The sequence below is a fragment of the Polyodon spathula genome, chromosome 27, assembly GCF_017654505.1.
Source record: "Polyodon spathula isolate WHYD16114869_AA chromosome 27, ASM1765450v1, whole genome shotgun sequence".
Classification (NCBI taxonomy): domain Eukaryota; kingdom Metazoa; phylum Chordata; class Actinopteri; order Acipenseriformes; family Polyodontidae; genus Polyodon; species Polyodon spathula.
In genome coordinates this window covers 9353031-9370451 of record NC_054560.1, presented here as the reverse complement: position 1 = coordinate 9370451, position 17421 = coordinate 9353031, and the positions used below count along the sequence as shown (strand labels likewise).

The following is a 17421-nucleotide window of genomic DNA, read 5'->3' as shown; positions in this document are numbered from 1 at the left end:
AATGTTAGTTATTATTATTATTATTATTATTATTATTACATGTGAATCCAGATCATTGAAGGCATAGACACAGTGAGACCAATACAGCTCATTTATTCTTAACTGAACAGACCTGTAAAAGGTAGCAGATGGAATCTGAAATATGGATTCTCTTAGTCAAGGCGTCAGCATACGCTACAAAAAGTGAGGAAAATATTAAAGGACTACTATTATAGGACTAATATTAAAATATACCGCTGGATCTAGTTGGTGTTCAAACTATACCCGCATCACACGGAGCTGAATGCAATGGTGAGATTCACTTGCCATACAGTTATACTTGGATTCCCGTCACACAAAACAAAACAGCAGGTTATCACACAGCTGCATTATTTACCTGTACTTTTATTTATTTTTGGTGTATTTGGTTAACTTAAATAGCAATTTTCATATAAAACAGGTCCAGAAAATAAAACAGTAAATAGAACAGTTTTGTTACATCCTTACTTTATGTGCAGACATCCAGCAGAATGTAAACTTCGCAACAACAAAAAAAAAAAAAAAAAGGAAAATAAAAATGTAAAAACTCTAAATATATTAAAATATATCAATTTCTGTTAAACGGGGTGGTTGCTGAAATACACACAACATTGTTTCCAAGCACGCTGAAATTACACGAAGGACACTTGAGGCAGAATCAGCAGATGGCGCTGTTGTCCCAGCTTTACAGCTGCCTGTACAATCCCGGTGTGCCATGCTCATGTTTTTGGAGATTATTCTCATCATTCATTGGTCTATTGAAGAATGTAAAGAGTATCTTTATGCACACACGATCACCGTGCAACCAATTATCACTCTGATGTGGCCTCTGGACCACCTTGCTGTGAATTAGCTGGTTTTGGACAACCCGTCACTGAAGCCGTACAGTAACTACCCTATTAAATGTGTCTCTAGTACAGCACACGTAAGCATTGTGAAGAATAGAGAGGCACAGGTAAAGCACATTAATAAACATGGCAAACCAGTACACACTGAGTGAATGCACAGTATAACCACAGCACAAGCCATGGCAAAACTGCAAAGATACTGTAGCAAGCGTTTCTAAGGGTTCCAGCACCACCTGGCTGGCTGCCTTGCTCTAGCGTGCAACTCATTTTCATGCATTTGACCGAACCCATCAAACCCTCACGAGAGTTACAGCTTCATCACCTGAAATATGACTGAAACCATCAAACCCTGATGAGAGTTACATACTCATCACCTGAAACTAGCTAAAGACAAACAGAATACTACAGCATGGCCCACCCCCTATGAAATCTACCTACAATACAGTGCAACTTTGATTTATTTAGTTACTCATACATTAACTTCATTACAGGTTCCTTGTAGCAGAATTCTCATTCATTCATTCATTCATTCTCTTTCTCTCACTCTCTCCATTAGCAAAGCATTCTCTGTGGAGGGTGTAGAATTATATTTGGCAGTCAGTAACTCAACTGCCTGCGGACAGACCGGGTGTTCATAAAGTTTTTTAAGGACGACTACAGCTGACATCCGCAGTGCGTGTAGCCAAGGCTCTTAATAGAGACGTGGAGGAACTAAATGATAATTAAACTGATGTTCAATGATTGCCCTTGATGTGGAACTATTGACTCCTTTTGACAACTGTGTCTAAGTTGGACCAAAGCTTTAAAACGACAAAGGCAGACTCCCTTGTGCAGTGTGTTGTATCACAGTAGGTTAGTTTAAATGTGTGTGGTACACGTTTGTATGTTACCATTCTGCACCAAGGACCCAGGGATTCAGAAAGTGGTTTTGCTGTGAATTTCTCCAGGCTGCTTTCTGTTAAAACTCTGTTTCAGATATTTAAAATGTACACATTACACATAAACTGGAACCCTCCCAGACCGAAACATAATTTGAAAAGCAAAGTTTTAAAATTCAGGAATATAGTTCTACATAAATTCATCAAAACAACTGTGTCATTGTTGGGTTTTTTTGTGTGTCTAATTTAAAACTAGATAAACATGCGTCAAACCACAAAATGGCCATTATCTTATGGGCCATTCGATTTCATTTGTTTGGAAACATTGTATTTTAAAGACGTCTAGAGGATGTGCATGCATTTGTCTATACTGTAGATGCAGAACGGTTACTTTTTTCTTTGCTGTGCACACAGTTCAGATGGCAAAGGAACAGCCATTATCTTGAGAGGGAATTCATGCTACTCATCAGATTTTAACCCTAATAGAAACAGACGCACACATAAAGATCTACAATTTCATTAAAAATCTATGGACGAGACACACAACATAGCAGCAAATTACAGGCACGTCGACGGTGGTGGACACAGCTGGCTGAAGCCAGCGAGGGCGAGTGAGTGCGTGCGTGTGTGTGTGTGTACATGTATAATACATTCAGTCTGCGAGAGGGACTGCCCTTTGTTAGAGAGTCAGCACCGTGTCCCACTCTGGAGTTGAGGTGGCTGGTGGTCACAGCAAGACCCATCTGCACGTGAAGTGCAATATTCCACAACTGCAAGAGAAAGACAAGTTAAATAGGGCGTCTTGAAGGGCACTAACAAAAACAAAGGGCTACACTCAAATCACTAGCAACCAGGTTTATTTACTGCACGCCACAGAGGCACAGCCCTCAATACCTGGGCCCTGAAGCCAAGACAAGAGAGGAAACTGTGCTTGTTTCAAAGTGTGCTAGTTTACTGAAACCAGTACCTTGTGCACATTGTGAATAAACAAACTGACCGTCGAGTATGAAGCAACACACACCTGACACTCACTATCGAGCATCAGCTGGCTGTAAAAACACTGCTCTCTGCATGGCTACTTAATCCGCAGTGGTCAAATGCCAGTTACATCTCCGCTAACAGTTTCAAATTTAAAAATAAATAATAATAAATAAATGAGTGCCTTCAATTAAAAAACAGTGAGACAGAAAAAAAAAAAAAAGTCACAAACCTTAACACAGACCCCCTTCAAACTCGTTTCAGCCGCTCCCTCACATCGTCCGGCTGTACTCTATACCACTCTTCACAGAAATTCCTGACCAGGGTAAAAAACTACGGAGAAGGCTCTGTGCTTGGCGGTATATCCTCTGAGGAATGGAACAGGGGCTGAGATTTGCTAAAGTGGATCCTATATGCTGAATATAATCAGTAAGCATGTGTTAAGGAAAACAAGAGAATGACAATACACAGTACAGCGCAGTAAATACAACCTGATCTGAATTATTAAATATAACAACAAGAGAGTGACAATACACAGTACAGCGCAGTAAATACAACCTGATCTGAATTATTAAATATAACAACAAGAGAGTGACAATACACAGTACAGCGCAGTAAATACAACCTGATCTGAATTATTAAATATAACAACGAGAGTGACAATACACAGTACAGCGCAGTAAATACAACCTGATCTGAATTATTAAATATAACAACAAGAGAGTGACAATACACAGTACAGCGCAGTAAATACAACCTGATCTGAATTATTAAATATAACAACAAGAGAGTGACAATACACAGTACAGCGTAGTAAATACAACCTGATCTGAATTATTAAATATAACAACAAGAGAGTGACAATACACAGTACAGCGCAGTAAATACAACCTGATCTGAATTATTAAATTTAACAGTAACAGCAACAATAATAATAATGTGCTTGACTTGGTGAAATTACACCCAAGAAACCCTTAAAATGTTATTTGTGAAGCTACAGCAGTTACTCTAGGCGAGAAGTCAAATATAAATCCTAGTGTGAAACGCAGACAGATTTGATCAATCTTACAGATGCACGCTATCTTTTTCATGCCTCACTGACTTCACACCAAAGAAATTCAATTACTGCAGTAGCACTAAAGTGGTCTAACAAGCGAATGGTACTAAATACAGATTTTACTAGACTTGTTTACACCATCTCGTCAAAAAAACCCATATAATTCCACACACAGTTATATTTAGAAATGTTTAAAGAAACTTAATACACTAAGTTATATATATATTTCTAATTTTAGCCCTAATTGTTTTATAGTTACAGAACAAAAAATAGTGCAAAAAAACATCCCATACAAAACCCAGGTAAACCCAGGAGTGTCCAGTCTCAGGAGTAAAGGATATAAGATTGTCCAGGGAGGGTGTCCCCCGTTGATATACAGGACGTATGTAAAGCCGTCTTTCAGCACCCCCCGTATTGAGTAGTAATAAGGCAAGTAGTGGTGCTGTCTAAAGTCTCTGTTTTCATAGAATTGAATGGCTGTGTTGTTGGTAGTGAGGACATGCAGGTAGATCGCTTTGCAGTGATCCTGAGCCATGGTGGATATGTGCTCTTTCAGACTGTCTAGTAAGAGGGACCCTAGGGAAAGGGAACACAGACACTGTTACACAGTCCAGCCACAAGGAGAACAATGCTATAAATCACAACTTGACAGCGTGGGGGGGTGGGTGGAAAAATATGTATTTTGTAGATCAATCATTTTTATTTTCTAATAATACAGAAATAAAAAAAAAAACAAAGCATGCAGTAACAACATGCATATCAAAGAGCATCACAATGTTTTACCATCGAGAGATCCAATTGCTACAGGAGGAAATATTGAAAAAGTATTTATAGTGTGGATTAACAGTGAATCAAAAAGAATGGGATTGGATTCAATAAATACTTGTTAGATAATAAACCTGCATATATTCTCTAGAACTGCTGCCTTCTTACCGATTCCATGTTTCCTAAATTCCTTTTCAACTCCTAAACTTAATATGTAAGCGACCTGCGTATCAACAGGGAAGCTGGAGGCCAGAATGTCTCCATCCTGCGGAGAACCAAGAAAAGGAACAACTTAACCATGGGCCTCAGTTGTAAAAGGGCTGGAACAATTTACATATTATTATTATTATATTATTATTATTATATTACAGGACGCCCCTCCTTCTTGGTTCCTTGTTTTTTCCCTTTTGTTGAATTTTTAGGTACCCCCCCGGATCAACGACCATTTTTCCGACCCCTTTGTTCAAAAATGTAGATAAATCATATACATAAATATAAAATTTTTTTTTTATAATTATTATTATTATTATTTTTAAAAGGATGCCACTTACTGTGAACCAAACTTCTTAACTTGTGATAGATCGGCAAAAATAAAAATGCTTTTAAATTTAACTGAAAAAAAATAATGAAGACTGTGCTTACCTCTTTGTGTACTTTCGTTCTGCCCTTTATTTCAGCCACTATCATTCCCAGGATGCTGCCCCTGTGTGTGGCGGACAGGGAGAAGAACTTCTTGTTGGAAGTGATGTCCCGATACCATGAGTCTGGATACCTGAAGGAAGGGCAAGGGAACAGCAAACTGCTAAGAAAGCAATGCAACGATAGACAACAACCTGCTGCTTTTTAAAGCAGGATAACACTCCTGTGGAGAAGAGGAGCAGCTGCATCGCAGGCAGGTCACACAGACTGTCAAAGACTGTGCTGTTTGTGTCCTACAGCGAGAACACAAATACAACCTTTCTGCAGAACAAAGGGACACATTATAACAGGGGAGTTCTGCAATAATACTTACTCAATTGGGAACCAGTCACTGCACAGGTGCTTGACGGTGTCTATGTCATCGTGACAGAGCAGACGAAGCTTGATCTCGCTGAGCGCAGTGGAGGGCACCACGTCGGTCATTCACACCTAGAACAGGAACACGCTGTGTCACATTCACACCTAGAACAGAAACACGCTGTGTCACATTCACACCTAGAACAGGAACACGCTGTGTCACATTCACACCTAGAACAGGAACACGCTGTGTCACATTCACACCTAGAACAGGAACACGCTGTGTCACATTCACACCTAGAACAGAAACACGCTGTGTCACATTCACACCTAGAACAGGAACACGCTGTGTCACATTCACACCTAGAACAGGAACACGCTGTGTCACATTCACACCTAGAACAGAAACACGCTGTGTCACATTCACACCTAGAACAGGAACACGCTGTGTCACATTCACACCTAGAACAGGAACACGCTGTGTCACATTCACACCTAGAACAGGAACACGCTGTGTCACATTCACACCTAGAACAGGAACACGCTGTGTCACATTCACACCTAGGACAGGAACACGCTGTGTCACTGGAGCACACTGCTCAGTAAGGCACCTCACAGTATCAGTCACAGAGCATGTACTGTTGTGCTTGAAAACAAAAGAGCAGTTAAAAAGCTTCATATAAATAATGAAAATGGTGATTTTAGAGCTCCTGCACCTTTAGCTGATTCATGCTCGTTCTTCGCCATTAGCAAGTCGATTTTCGTTTATAAAAAAAAGGCTGCAAACTCAGCCAGGTGGGAAGTGCTTTATGAATGTGGCCCGTCATCTCCTATTGTAGCAAACAGGACGGTCTGCGCTTGCTGAAGTGAACTGAATTACCTTTATTCTAATCCACTGCAATGCTGACTCACGACAGGTGACCTGCTGCCACTCAGTTTCTCATGAAGATTTCAGCTGCCAGAGTTTTTGAGATGCAGTGAACACTGAACCTGTGTAACCACAGAACAAGTCATTTATATAACATTATATAACATTTATACCCTGTGCTGAAAACAATGCCACAGCACCACCCCTCAGAACATTCCTCAATTACTGGTCTTGACACAGTATTGTAATAATAATAATAATAATAAGCTGAACCAAGACAATGAAATATTGAAAAGCCAAAGCTGAACATTAATGCACTATCTATCACCAATGTCTACCTAGTAGGCAGATAATTTTGCAATGGAACCAATAGGGTTACTTCAGTAAAAACCACTTTTTTTTCTGAGCAGAGAGTTTGCCGAAAGCGATGAGCTGAAATTAACACGGAAATCCCATTCCCCAGTGCGCGGATGGATAGATCCGTGCTAGTATACCACGACCACGTTTCTATGTAACAGATCACTGTAGAGCAGGCTATATGGATGACATGACAATGTCGTTAGCTAACTAGGTTTGAACAGTTTTGTTTAACTAGCGGGTTTATACTGTTTTCATTTTATGTATGTATTTATTTTTAGTTAGTAAACACGTCTGCCTTGTGTTAATTTACATTATATATCAATTTTATATCATGAGGGCAACAACTCGGTTTAAATCGTAAGTATATTTTGAATGTTATGCTACAAAAACACGCGAATAAAGACGAGTTGTCAATTTGTAGCTAACTTAAATAACACACAATGTAATAAACAAACCTGCCTTGTTTACGCGCTGTCAGCAGGAGCGATGTAAATAAAAGGCGTCTTCGTTATGGTCGCTATCTGTATTCACTGCAGCCTTAGCACCACGATAAAAAATAAATAAAAATAAAATTAAACGTGTTGTTTTGAATGAAACAGATAAAGCCGCAGCTGAGGGAAACACACTTGGGAGCCGCGCTGCAGTTGCTAGTCCTGCTGGATGCTTCCTTCCGGTGTTTTCGGAAAGGCCCCCCTCCCTCCTGTCTCGCTATCGAGAGATTGCTGTTAGCCGGTGAAAAGAGCTTGTCATGCTGATATTCTGCAGTCAGATTTAAAACAAATAAATTATATATATATATATATATATATATATATAATGTTGCAGCCTGACGCCGGTTGTGCTATAAAAACACAACTGAGATAAGGCTTTCTTAAGGACAGGGTACTTCTTGGGTGCCAATTCCTACAAACAATTGTCTCAAACTACTATACCGATTTGATTCAGATAGACTTTGCCAAAATAGTCCGTGATCTCTGTTAATTGAATCGGTCCAATAGTGGTTATCTACAGTACAACACTACCCACTAGCCCCTATCATTTATAACTATAATGTAAACTACCCCCCCCCCCCCAAATTACCTCAATACACAACAACATAAAATCTAAACAGATTAAAATCACACACACGTTTCTTTAGCATATAAAACTTTATTACAACCTTCCAGCAAGACAAATACAAAACGGAACACGCAAGTTTCATTTATTTGCTATTGTACAAGTCACAGCAACGTCTGCATCGACGTCTCTGCTGACAAGCTGTCCAGATGGGATGTTTCTAGCAATGTGTGCAGCGCGTTCCAGGGGACACATGCTGCTGCTGCTGCTGCTGCTAGCGGATGGGTCTGTATGGAAAGGCCATTCCTGGTAGAAATGTCTGCGCTGGGTGTGTGGGGTGGGCGGGGTGCAGCGGGAGGGCTGGGTGTGTGGGGTGCACTGAGAGGGCTGGGTAGCCCTGTGGAGGTGTGTGGATGTGTGGGTAGAACCCGGGCGGGAGGGCAGCGTGTGGGGCTGGCTGCTGGACAGGCCCCGACAGGACCAGCTGAAGCAGGCTGTTGAAACAGAAAGGCGAAATAATTTGATACAGTGCTGAGCATTCCTCACACGCTGGCTGTTACAGAACTGTAACAGTGCAAACACACATCTGGAGGTAGTATGTACATTCATATAGGTAGGTCAACCTGGTGATCAGTTTGGAAGGCAAGTGAACCAGCTTAAATAAATCACATCCATTCACAAGTAACAAAGTCTGCCACTTTCAGTATATTATAAATTGCATTAATGCACTAATTTCAATTGGAGGTCTCAAATACCTACAGGAAGAGCTGAGAATTAAAACTGCTTAAATAACTCTAAATGATCCAGATTATCCCAATACACAGCAGAGAACCTGTTACTTACTTGTTGTGGGGCAGCCTAGAACACAGTGGCCTGAGGTCCTCTGTAAAAGCAAAACAAAGGCATAACTACGACTTAATTATCTTTAGTGCTAATACCGTCAAGCTCTATCCCATATATATATATAACATATATGTAACACACCCATATATGTAACACATTTTGTTAATTCTATTTTGTTGTATGTTACAGTTGCTTGCAAATGTTAAGTGTGAACTCACTGGCAGCATGCGCAACTACTGTTTGTATTGTGGCAATCACACGGTTTACCCAGCACACTGGTCAGTCCAAACGAAGGGTCAGTACCCACCTCTGGTGCACAACAGAGCCCCGGAGGCCATGGCAACTTGCAGCGACTGAGCCAGCCTGTCCAAGGACAGCTCTGTCTCCCTGGCAGCGTTGAGAGGATTGAGCTCTTCCACCAGTCTACTAAGCTCCTCCACCAGCTGCACCACGTGCTCGAACATGAGCAGCCCGAAGCGCCCGTACAGGTCCTTCTCAGCCAAGTGCACTTGGACCATCATGAGGACCTGCAGTACGCTGAGGTGCAGCTTGGAGTAGAGGGGCTGCTGGGAGTCCCCCTCGCCCTTGCCTTCCTCCACGCCCTCAGAGGAGAGCTTGCTGCTGGTACCATGGCCGTTGGACAGCGAGGGCTTCCTGTTCCTCTTGTAGGACAGAGGAGACTCCACGCACCAACGCACCAGGCCAGCCAGGGGAGTGAGCTCCAGACAGCCCAGCGGGAGGTTTGTCACGATGGGCGTGTTGAGGAAGGTGACAAGGGTTAACCTGGGGTCCTCGAAGATCCAGTCCACGACCATCTCGAGCAGGTCGTGAGGAGGGATCAGGTCATCTGTGGAGGAGAGAGAGAAGGGAGCAATAGTGAGCTGAACTGAAAAGAATTCTCTGATCAGGTGAGAAACACACCTGGTGGCTTGGGAGTTTACAGTACCTGTGGAGAGATCGTACAGCGCAGTGACGGCAGTGATAAACTGACAGCAGAATCTAGGGCTGGCACTGAAGATCTGCTTGAGAGTCTGAATTGACATCGGCACCAAGCTGCAGTAATCATCAACCAGGACCCTGGCCAGCCTGACACAGTAGACGGCATGGGTTCTCTGAAAGGCAAGAGCGGAAAAGTTGATCTTTGCATCGCATCTGGAGAAGCGCGCACATTAACGGATTTCCGGATGACGCTTTACAGTTTGTCAGTGCTTCACAAATGCTCATTTACACATTCATTTGAGCGCATCAGAAAACAGGGTCTTCTAACTTGTCATCCTTTTTGCATTAAGTGTTCGGAATCATTGTGAAGCCGGTGTGATAAAAAAAGCCACTAGGATCAGCAACCCGCCAGTAACCCTGCCCTGACATCGAGGCACTGCAAAGGTTGATCTAATATTCCTCAGCCTCACCTGCAGCCAGGAGGCAGCGCATTCTAAGATTGGGACCCTGCAGACAGCCACAGCCATGGAGACTAGTTTGCCCAGCATCGCCAGTCGGCTGTCGTCCGCCTTATTCCCCTGGGGACTGAAGAGGGTGGAGAAGATGACCTGCCGCACCGCGTCCTTGCTCTGCTCTTGGAAGTAGCTGCACATGATCTCCAGCAGCTGCAGCTCTTGTAAGGAGTTCAGCCTCTGTGAGGAGGAAACACAATCCGGTTAGCAAAGCCGCTCAATGACCAATCAGTGCAGCAGCCTCTTACTTCAGCTGAGTTAGTAATGGGGATCCGAGCAGGGATGGGACTAACATTCCCACTGCTTAGCAGTTTGATCCATTCCTGGTTTCATTATGAGTTTAACGAGACAGCCAAGCTCAGATAAAAAACACAGGCATGACTGGCACAGAATCTCTTGCAAGTGCTGGGATTCCCAGTGGCAGTCCCCTGCTTTCTGTTACCTTCGGCTGAGCGTTTCGTTCTTTAGCAACATGAAATATGAATTCTTCCACCAGTTCAATGGTTCCTTTCTCCACATTGGGGACGGAGGCATTCTGCAGCTGGCTGCTGAAGTAGATGTCGAGGTGGTACAGCACCTCCTTCGCAGCACTCAGCGCATCCCTGCGGAGCAGAGAGTGCCGCATGTCACTCATTGCATCCTGCAACGAAACCACGTTTGAGTGAGTCGCGTAGGTACCCTATGTCTCTCATACAATATCCTATATATATATATATATATATATGTGTGTTAACCCAGATTTCTAAGACACTTAAAATTTCCCCCAGGGGTCAGAATAGTTATCAAAACGACTTTTCCCTGATCGGAACTACCCGCCTCGTTCGGAGCAAGGGTTTCAAAAGAATCGGGTTTAAACCGCGACATGTCTGGCGCTTGGGTTAGCCAATCGGTCCTTTTAAAAAATAATAATAATAATAATAATAATAATAATAATAATAATAATAATAATAATAATAAACTACTTGCATCATAGAATATGTAACTTATATAAATATACATTGTTCTATACATAATATGGAAGCTGGGTTCTGTAAAACCTAACCTTTGAAAACGACAGTTAAACGATTCTGTAAACTTTTTAATCAATAAGCCAGATCGATCCCCCTGAAACACACGTGAAGCTGTTAAAGTACCTTGCTGTATTTGTTATTGTCAGATGTTCTCTTTGTCCGGCGCTGGGTTTGTTGCTCCATTTTTGCTGCCACTCAAAATCTGCAGTACTTCTGCAAATGTATGTTTTATTTTACTAGGTTCTTACAGACACGTCTTCAAAAACAAAACACAAAATAAAACCCTCAGTTAAAGCACAGGCTTGTGTACAATCGCGGTGTTGGAGGGTAATTCCACTCCAGTTTAACGCGGAAAATGAGAGATGGATCTGCTTAAAGGTCCGGTGGAGGTTTAATTGTTTCAATTAACGATACAGAACATGGATTGAAACACAGACCAGGAGTGATGCCAATGCTTCTAATAACCGGTCTGTGGAATCACTCAGTATTAATTACATTTCCTTGCATAACCACTGCTATACAACCTATAACAGGTGGTCACACGCTGTTCAAACAAGAAACAAACAAAAAGTAACTTTTTTTTTTTTTTTTTTTTTTTTTTAAATATCCAGGTACAACCATAAAGTATTGACCGGGAACCTGCCTCCCGATCTCGGTTAAACCGCTCAGGTCAGCCCCGGGACTCAGTTCCTGTACAGGCCTGACAGGGGGAAGCGGTGAAATTCACTAACATTTAGCGACCTCTCAGCCATTAACAAGCGGCGTTCAGTGTCGACTGGTTGTTACCTGTGTTTATCCCGTGTTACCCCGACATCCTTCAACTTTAACCGATCAAAACAATAAAAAATAAATACATATAAAGTAACGTATTTGCAACACACAACGAGTCCCCCAATATAGCGCTGCGGTGAAGCTGTAGTACGGAATCCTTTTTGGAACAAACCAAGATGCACGAAGCCGGTCTATTGACAGCGTGAACCGGTCTGTGCTAACTTAGTCAGAGAGATTGTTGTCTGTAATTCTGACTTCGTCATACGTATATCTATGTATGGAAGACACTAAGAAAGGTATGCTATAGGAATAGGGATCAACGGCAACGCATCTGAGACATGAGAGGAAAGCTAGACCTTGCTGGCTGTCCAGTTCGTTTACATTGTCCCAAAAGGCACCCGGGGTGGGCAGTTTAGATGTCTATGGGCTCGATCTCCCCTGACACCCTCCATTCCTGCTTTAGTGCACACCAAATAAAAAAATATATATCTGAAAGATTCATCTGCATGTTGATATAGGGTTACCAATATCATGCATGGTTCCCTGTTCACTGGGACAGACACTGAAAACAGGCTAGAGTTACCAGCGAGAGAGTACAGAGTTCGGGAACACCTCGCTCTTGAAGGGTTAACTAAGCAGGCGTGCATTTGATTAACGAAGTGTCGGGTTACATATCGTCCTGGAAAGTAGGTTAGGAATGATTACCAGACGAGAGTGATCGGCCTGGGAATGTCTAAAGCTGTTTATCTGCTTGTTCAACACTGGTCAAAAGCAGGGGAATGTGAATTTTATTTGAAGTTTGAACTGCAGTATTTATCTTTCTTGGTCCACGCAGCTGTGTTACCTGAACAAAATAAACAATAAAAATAACAACCAATACTTTGAAATGACCTCCATAGCACGTGAGGCTGCAATGGAGTAGAGGTGCTGCAATGTGCTAGCTTTACCAGGTCATGGATGGTTTATAAATCAAACATTTCTACCAGGGGTTAACAACCTACAAAAGTCCCGAAATACAGGATGAAAGCAGATGACCTCACTGGGCTGTATCATGCAATAGATTAAACTGGCATCTGGATTAAAACTGTTTGACCGAATGCTTACTTGGGGCTGTCCAGGCTTTCTTGTTGTCATGCTGTCTTCTTTACCTAGCAGCAGGTGGTTACATCTTCTTGAATCAATACATTCCTTCCAGCTATATGAAGCGATGGGCCGCCTCTGCAACACAGGTGGCCTCTCAGCAACACTTCCAGCTAGACAGCTAGAGTCGGTTACATGCACATTCCTGCCGTGTTTGGCCGTTTTTTTTTTGTTGTTGTTTGCACTGCTGAGCGTGTAGCTGAACAAACATGCTTTATTTCCTACCCTTATCATATTTTCCAAGAAGTGCCCTTGCCTGGGCATCTGTCACTGAAGGCCACTATATATAAAAAGCATCACAGCCAGACCAAGAGATCGCTCCCCATCGCTGCTGGCAATACAGAAGAGGACAGGACAAGAATCCAGGCAGATAATAAGCAGTACTGAGATCCAGGCAGATAATAAGCAGTACTGAGATCCAGGTAGATAATAAGGAGTACTGAGATCCAGGTAGATAATAAGCAGTACTGAGATCCAGGTAGATAATAAGGAATACTGAGATCCAGGTAGATAATAAGCAGTACTGAGATCCAGGTAGATAATAAGGAGCACTGAGATCCAGGTAGATAAAAAGCAGTACTGAGATCCAGGCAGATAATAAGCAGTACTGAGATCCAGGTAGATAATAAGCAGTACTGAGATCCAGGTAGATAATAAGCAGTACTGAGATCCAGGCAGATAATAAGCAGTACTGAGATCCAGGTAGATAATAAGCAGTACTGAGATCCAGGTAGATAATAAGGAGCACTGAGATCCAGGTAGATAATAAGCAGTACTGAGATCCAGGTAGATAATAAGCAGCACTGAGATCCAGGCAGATAATAAGGAGTACTGAGATCCAGGTAGATAATAAGCAGTACTGAGATCCAGGTAGATAATAAGGAGCACTGAGATCCAGGTAGATAATAAGCAGTATTGAGATCCAGGTAGATAATAAGCAGCACTGAGATCCAGGCAGATAATAAGGAGCACTGAGATCCAGGTAGATAATAAGGAGTACTTAGTACTTGGCCGCATCAACTTGATTGTGAGCTCATTAATATACAGATGATACATATTTATATATTCATATTTTATAAATAGTGTTTACAGTGCAGTGTCTCATGTTGTGGTACAGTACAGTATTTCTCTGTGTGTGCTGCAGGATGCTGCTCAGAGGGTTGTGTGTGACGATGCTGCTGGTGGCCTGTGTGGAGAGGGCAAGCTGCTCACTGCTGATAGGCGCCTTCAACATCAAGTCCTTTGGGGACAAGAAAGCATCCAACGTCACTTTAATGGACATCATTGTGAAGGTGAGGTGCTGAGTGGTGCAGGGTCCATTATACAGAAGAACTGTGTATTAAAACTGAAAGTTACATTTCTACTTATTGTAGGGGTTGCTGGGCCAACACTAAAAGTATATTGCAATCCTGTGCATTTACCTTGATAGCAAAGCAGCATTTTTTAGAGAGGAATCATTTTAACATAAAAAAACAACACTTGAACTGCTGCTACCAGGTAGTTTACGTGTTTGTTGATTAGTTACAGTTTATAACCCTATCTTGAATTGCACATGCTCTCATTTCATGCAATTTGTATGTGTTCTGTGCTTTACAGAGACAGTGAGAACAGCAGAAATCTGATGTGATCTGATCTGTGTATTGATAGATTGTGCAGAGGTATGACATCGTGCTCATTCAGGAAGTGCGTGACATTGACCTGTCTGCCACGAACACCCTCATGAGGAAACTCAACAGGTGAGCGCTCACCTTTACTGCACAAACAGCTGGCAGCAAGTTGCAATGACAGAAGTTTGCACAGGTTTCTGTAATCGTTTTCACACACTGGGCATCGTAAACCTTGTATAGAATGAGAAATCAACCAGGCAGTTAAAGCTTTGTGAAAATAGAAGTCTACACCTTATGTGTAAAGTTGCCACCCAGTGCATAGAACACATGCACAATTCTAAAGTATTTATAAAAAAAAAATATATTCTTTTTTGAATAGAAGTCAAATCTGTGTGCATCTAGTCTGTGACCCAGTAGCCCCAGTTTAAACCACTCTGTCTAACAAGCTCTTCTTCTCCCTTCCTCCAGTGGATCCCAGCACGTTTACCGTCACATAGTGAGTGATCCACTGGGACGGAGCACTTACACCGAGCGCTACCTCTTCATCTACAGGTACACCTGCTGTCACTCGCTGGCTCTTCTCTACTGAGTAGGAGCTGCAACCATTCTTTGCAGAGTTATCTGTCCAGAGCCAGGCTACACAAGTAATCCCATCTGCCACACTGGGTTTTACAGGCTAATGGCACCAGTGTGTTGCTTTTATAGAAAGGTAAATGGGCTTAAATGGTAACATAATTCAAAGTACCGGGCAGGATCTGTGAAAGTTTTAACACGTCATCAAATTTAAAAACGCAATTGTGTTTGAAAAGCTGTGATGAATATTCTGAAGGGTTAAATCATTCGCTGCATGAAGTATAGAAACTGGCTGTGTAACAAAGCCTGCTGCTGTGTGCTACGGGAATGAGCTATCGATTCAAAATAACCGAATTGTGGTGGAATCCTGCCCACAATTCTAGCTTAGAGAGTGGACGAGGAGCAAATCCTTTCAAGACGTACGTGAGGTAAGCATGCATAGTGGCTGCTTCTAAAAGCGTATCTCCTATCTTTTCATATCATCTTCTGTAACATCGTGCTGGTCTGTTATCATCAAAGCAATGCAGGGCAGAGCATCGCTGACTACTCTCATTACAGGGATAGAAATAAGAGCCCTATTGCATAGCAGTGTCCAGGTTTCACTACGAGCTTGATTAGCCCCAGTGTGCAGGTACAGGTGTGTTCTTAACTTCTAGAAAAAACAGGAACGGCTCAAACTGCTATGCACCAGGAGATGCACTTCCACCCCTGCATTAAAGCAGATTGCTGTTTTCCTGTCAGAGATGAAAGGGTGGCGGTGATTGACAGCTATCACTATGACGACGGGTGTGAGCCCTGCGGCAACGACACCTTCAACAGAGAGCCTTTCGTGGTGAAGTTCTCCTCTCCTCACTCAGGTACCTGCTGCACGGGGCCAGCTTCAATGCAGCACATCCATTCTTTCTTGACCACCGCCTCAGCAATTGCTGATGAGCGCTACACCTTCTTGCGATAGCTGGCATCTGTTTCTGTAAGAACCGTATCATACAGTTTGACCGACTGTCTTGCTTCCCTGCAGCTGTCAGAGAGTTCGCTGTCGTTCCCCAGCACACTTCTCCCAGCTGTGCCATGCAGGAAATCGACGCTCTCTACGACGTCTGCACGGATTTGGTGTCACGGTGGCAGACAGACGTAAGTGATGTGGTTTTATTCAACCCCATGCTGCTTCCTGTGTTCCCATGGTGACGGGCGTGTCCTCCTGTGTTGCAGGACATTTTGCTGATGGGAGACTTTAATGCTGGCTGCTCCTACATAACGCCCTCCAAATGGCCCCGGATCAGGCTGCGCACGGACCCCCGGTTTGAGTGGCTCATCCCTGACAGTGCAGACACCACCGTCACCAACACACAGTGCCCGTACGACAGGTATGGAAGGCAGGCAGGGAGCAAACCCTTCTGACACAGGGGCAGGACGGAAACTAAAACGCAGCAAGGTTTTACTGGAGAGAGCTGCTGTTCTGCCCTGTTAGGAACTCAAACTGTCTGAGCAGGGAGATGCAGCTTCTATATTAACCCTTTCATGCACTGTGACCTCATATCAGGACAAATAAAACTCTCTTCATCACAAATGCATGATGATAGTCTCCTCTGTATTCTTACTCTGAAACACCTGCTTTTATTGCGATTAACCATCACAGGCTCAAGTGGCAACCCCAAGCCTAACTTAACTATAACTTGCATTAAACAGGATCGTTGCCAGTGGATCAGCCATGAAGAACACAGTCTCTCCTGGGTCCTCCGTGGTCTACGACTTCCAGACCGTACTGAAATTAACTCAAGATCAAGTAAGGGTTTCCTTCTCATTTCTATTATTGCAGCTCTGCCTCCATGCAACTGGGATTTGACCTTCTTTTCCTCCACACTCGTATCTCAACCAGACCAATGCCACGTGTTCAGTCTGGTGTTTCAATGTGTACGTGAGGGAAGGACCATGTCAGTGACCTGGCTACAGGAGACAGAGTCTCAAATATATTATATGAAGGTGGGGGGGGGCAGTATTTCCAGGCTGCTGGCTAGTAAAAATATCCTAGCTGTTTTTTTTTTTCGTATCGCCTGTTTCTCAAACCCATACCACAGAAAGAGCGGTGTGGTTTTTACAGACAGACTACTGCCTTGAGGTGGTCTCTGAAACCATTGACATGCACCGATTTCTTCTGCAGGCTCTTGCTGTCAGCGACCACTTCCCAGTCGAAGTCATCCTTCT

General features: G+C 42.9%; 3 protein-coding genes across 8 annotated transcripts in view; 1 reads left to right on the top strand and 2 right to left on the bottom strand.

Annotated features, from left to right (window-relative positions):
- Positions 1–102: 102 nt before the first annotated feature.
- Positions 103–7441, bottom strand: LOC121301398 (N-alpha-acetyltransferase 60-like). 4 transcript variants are annotated; one of them, XM_041230758.1, is made up of 8 exons: positions 7224–7441; positions 6102–6530; positions 5557–6068; positions 5187–5316; positions 4713–4809; positions 4121–4355; positions 2955–3151; positions 103–2514 (listed from the first exon to the last, which is right to left on the bottom strand). In XM_041230758.1, exons 3-7 carry the CDS (start codon positions 5664–5666, stop codon positions 2995–2997), a joined length of 729 nt encoding a protein of 242 aa, XP_041086692.1. In that variant the 5' UTR covers positions 5667–6068; positions 6102–6530; positions 7224–7441; the 3' UTR covers positions 103–2514; positions 2955–2994. The 4 variants fall into 4 exon arrangements, with proteins under 4 accessions (XP_041086692.1, XP_041086693.1, XP_041086690.1 ...); XM_041230759.1 differs by having other exon boundaries at positions 5557–5705; positions 6421–6530; XM_041230756.1 differs by having other exon boundaries at positions 5557–5672; positions 6421–6530.
- A 469-nt stretch (positions 7442–7910) lies between these two features.
- On the bottom strand, positions 7911–12105 carry LOC121301663 (uncharacterized protein C7orf26-like). 3 transcript variants are annotated; one of them, XM_041231244.1, is made up of 8 exons: positions 11915–12105; positions 11252–11384; positions 10561–10758; positions 10077–10298; positions 9614–9779; positions 8975–9514; positions 8668–8707; positions 7911–8318 (listed from the first exon to the last, which is right to left on the bottom strand). In XM_041231244.1, the coding sequence occupies exons 2-8, from the start codon at positions 11309–11311 to the stop codon at positions 8099–8101; spliced, it is 1446 nt and encodes a 481-aa protein (XP_041087178.1). In that variant the 5' UTR covers positions 11312–11384; positions 11915–12105; the 3' UTR covers positions 7911–8098. The 3 variants fall into 3 exon arrangements, with proteins under 3 accessions (XP_041087178.1, XP_041087176.1, XP_041087177.1); XM_041231242.1 differs by having other exon boundaries at positions 11252–11341; XM_041231243.1 differs by lacking the exon at positions 11915–12105 and having other exon boundaries at positions 11252–11908.
- Positions 12106–14200: 2095 nt separating this feature from the next.
- The window catches only part of LOC121301220 (deoxyribonuclease-1-like), a 3228-nt gene continuing 7 nt past the window's right edge, over positions 14201–17421 (top strand). The window contains exons 1-8 of the mRNA XM_041230363.1: positions 14201–14331; positions 14687–14775; positions 15115–15198; positions 15961–16076; positions 16238–16350; positions 16429–16583; positions 16906–17002; positions 17378–17421. The exon at positions 17378–17421 is cut by the window's right edge and continues 7 nt beyond it. Of these exons, the coding sequence (XP_041086297.1) occupies positions 14212–14331; positions 14687–14775; positions 15115–15198; positions 15961–16076; positions 16238–16350; positions 16429–16583; positions 16906–17002; positions 17378–17421 (818 nt within the window). The 5' untranslated portion in view covers positions 14201–14211. The remainder of the gene's footprint in view (positions 14332–14686; positions 14776–15114; positions 15199–15960; positions 16077–16237; positions 16351–16428; positions 16584–16905; positions 17003–17377) is intronic.

Bases quoted from the DNA above. Each gene is read 5' to 3' on its own strand.
- LOC121301398 (XM_041230758.1), bottom strand. From the start codon at position 5,666: ATGACCGACGTGGTGCCCTCCACTGCGCTCAGCGAGATCAAGCTTCGT. The intron at 5,317-5,556 runs GTAAGTATTATT...CCCTTCCTTCAG, and splicing joins AGTGACTGGTTCCCAATTGA to GTATCCAGACTCATGGTATC. The intron at 4,810-5,186 runs GTAAGCACAGTC...GGTTCTCCGCAG, and splicing joins GAACGAAAGTACACAAAGAG to GATGGAGACATTCTGGCCTC.
- LOC121301663 (XM_041231244.1), bottom strand. From the start codon at position 11,311: ATGGAGCAACAAACCCAGCGCCGGACAAAGAGAACATCTGACAATAAC. The intron at 10,759-11,251 runs GTACTTTAACAG...GTTTCGTTGCAG, and splicing joins ACAATAACAAATACAGCAAG to GATGCAATGAGTGACATGCG. The intron at 8,708-8,974 runs GTGGGTACTGAC...TTGCTTTTACAG, and splicing joins GGCTCTGTTGTGCACCAGAG to AGGACCTCAGGCCACTGTGT.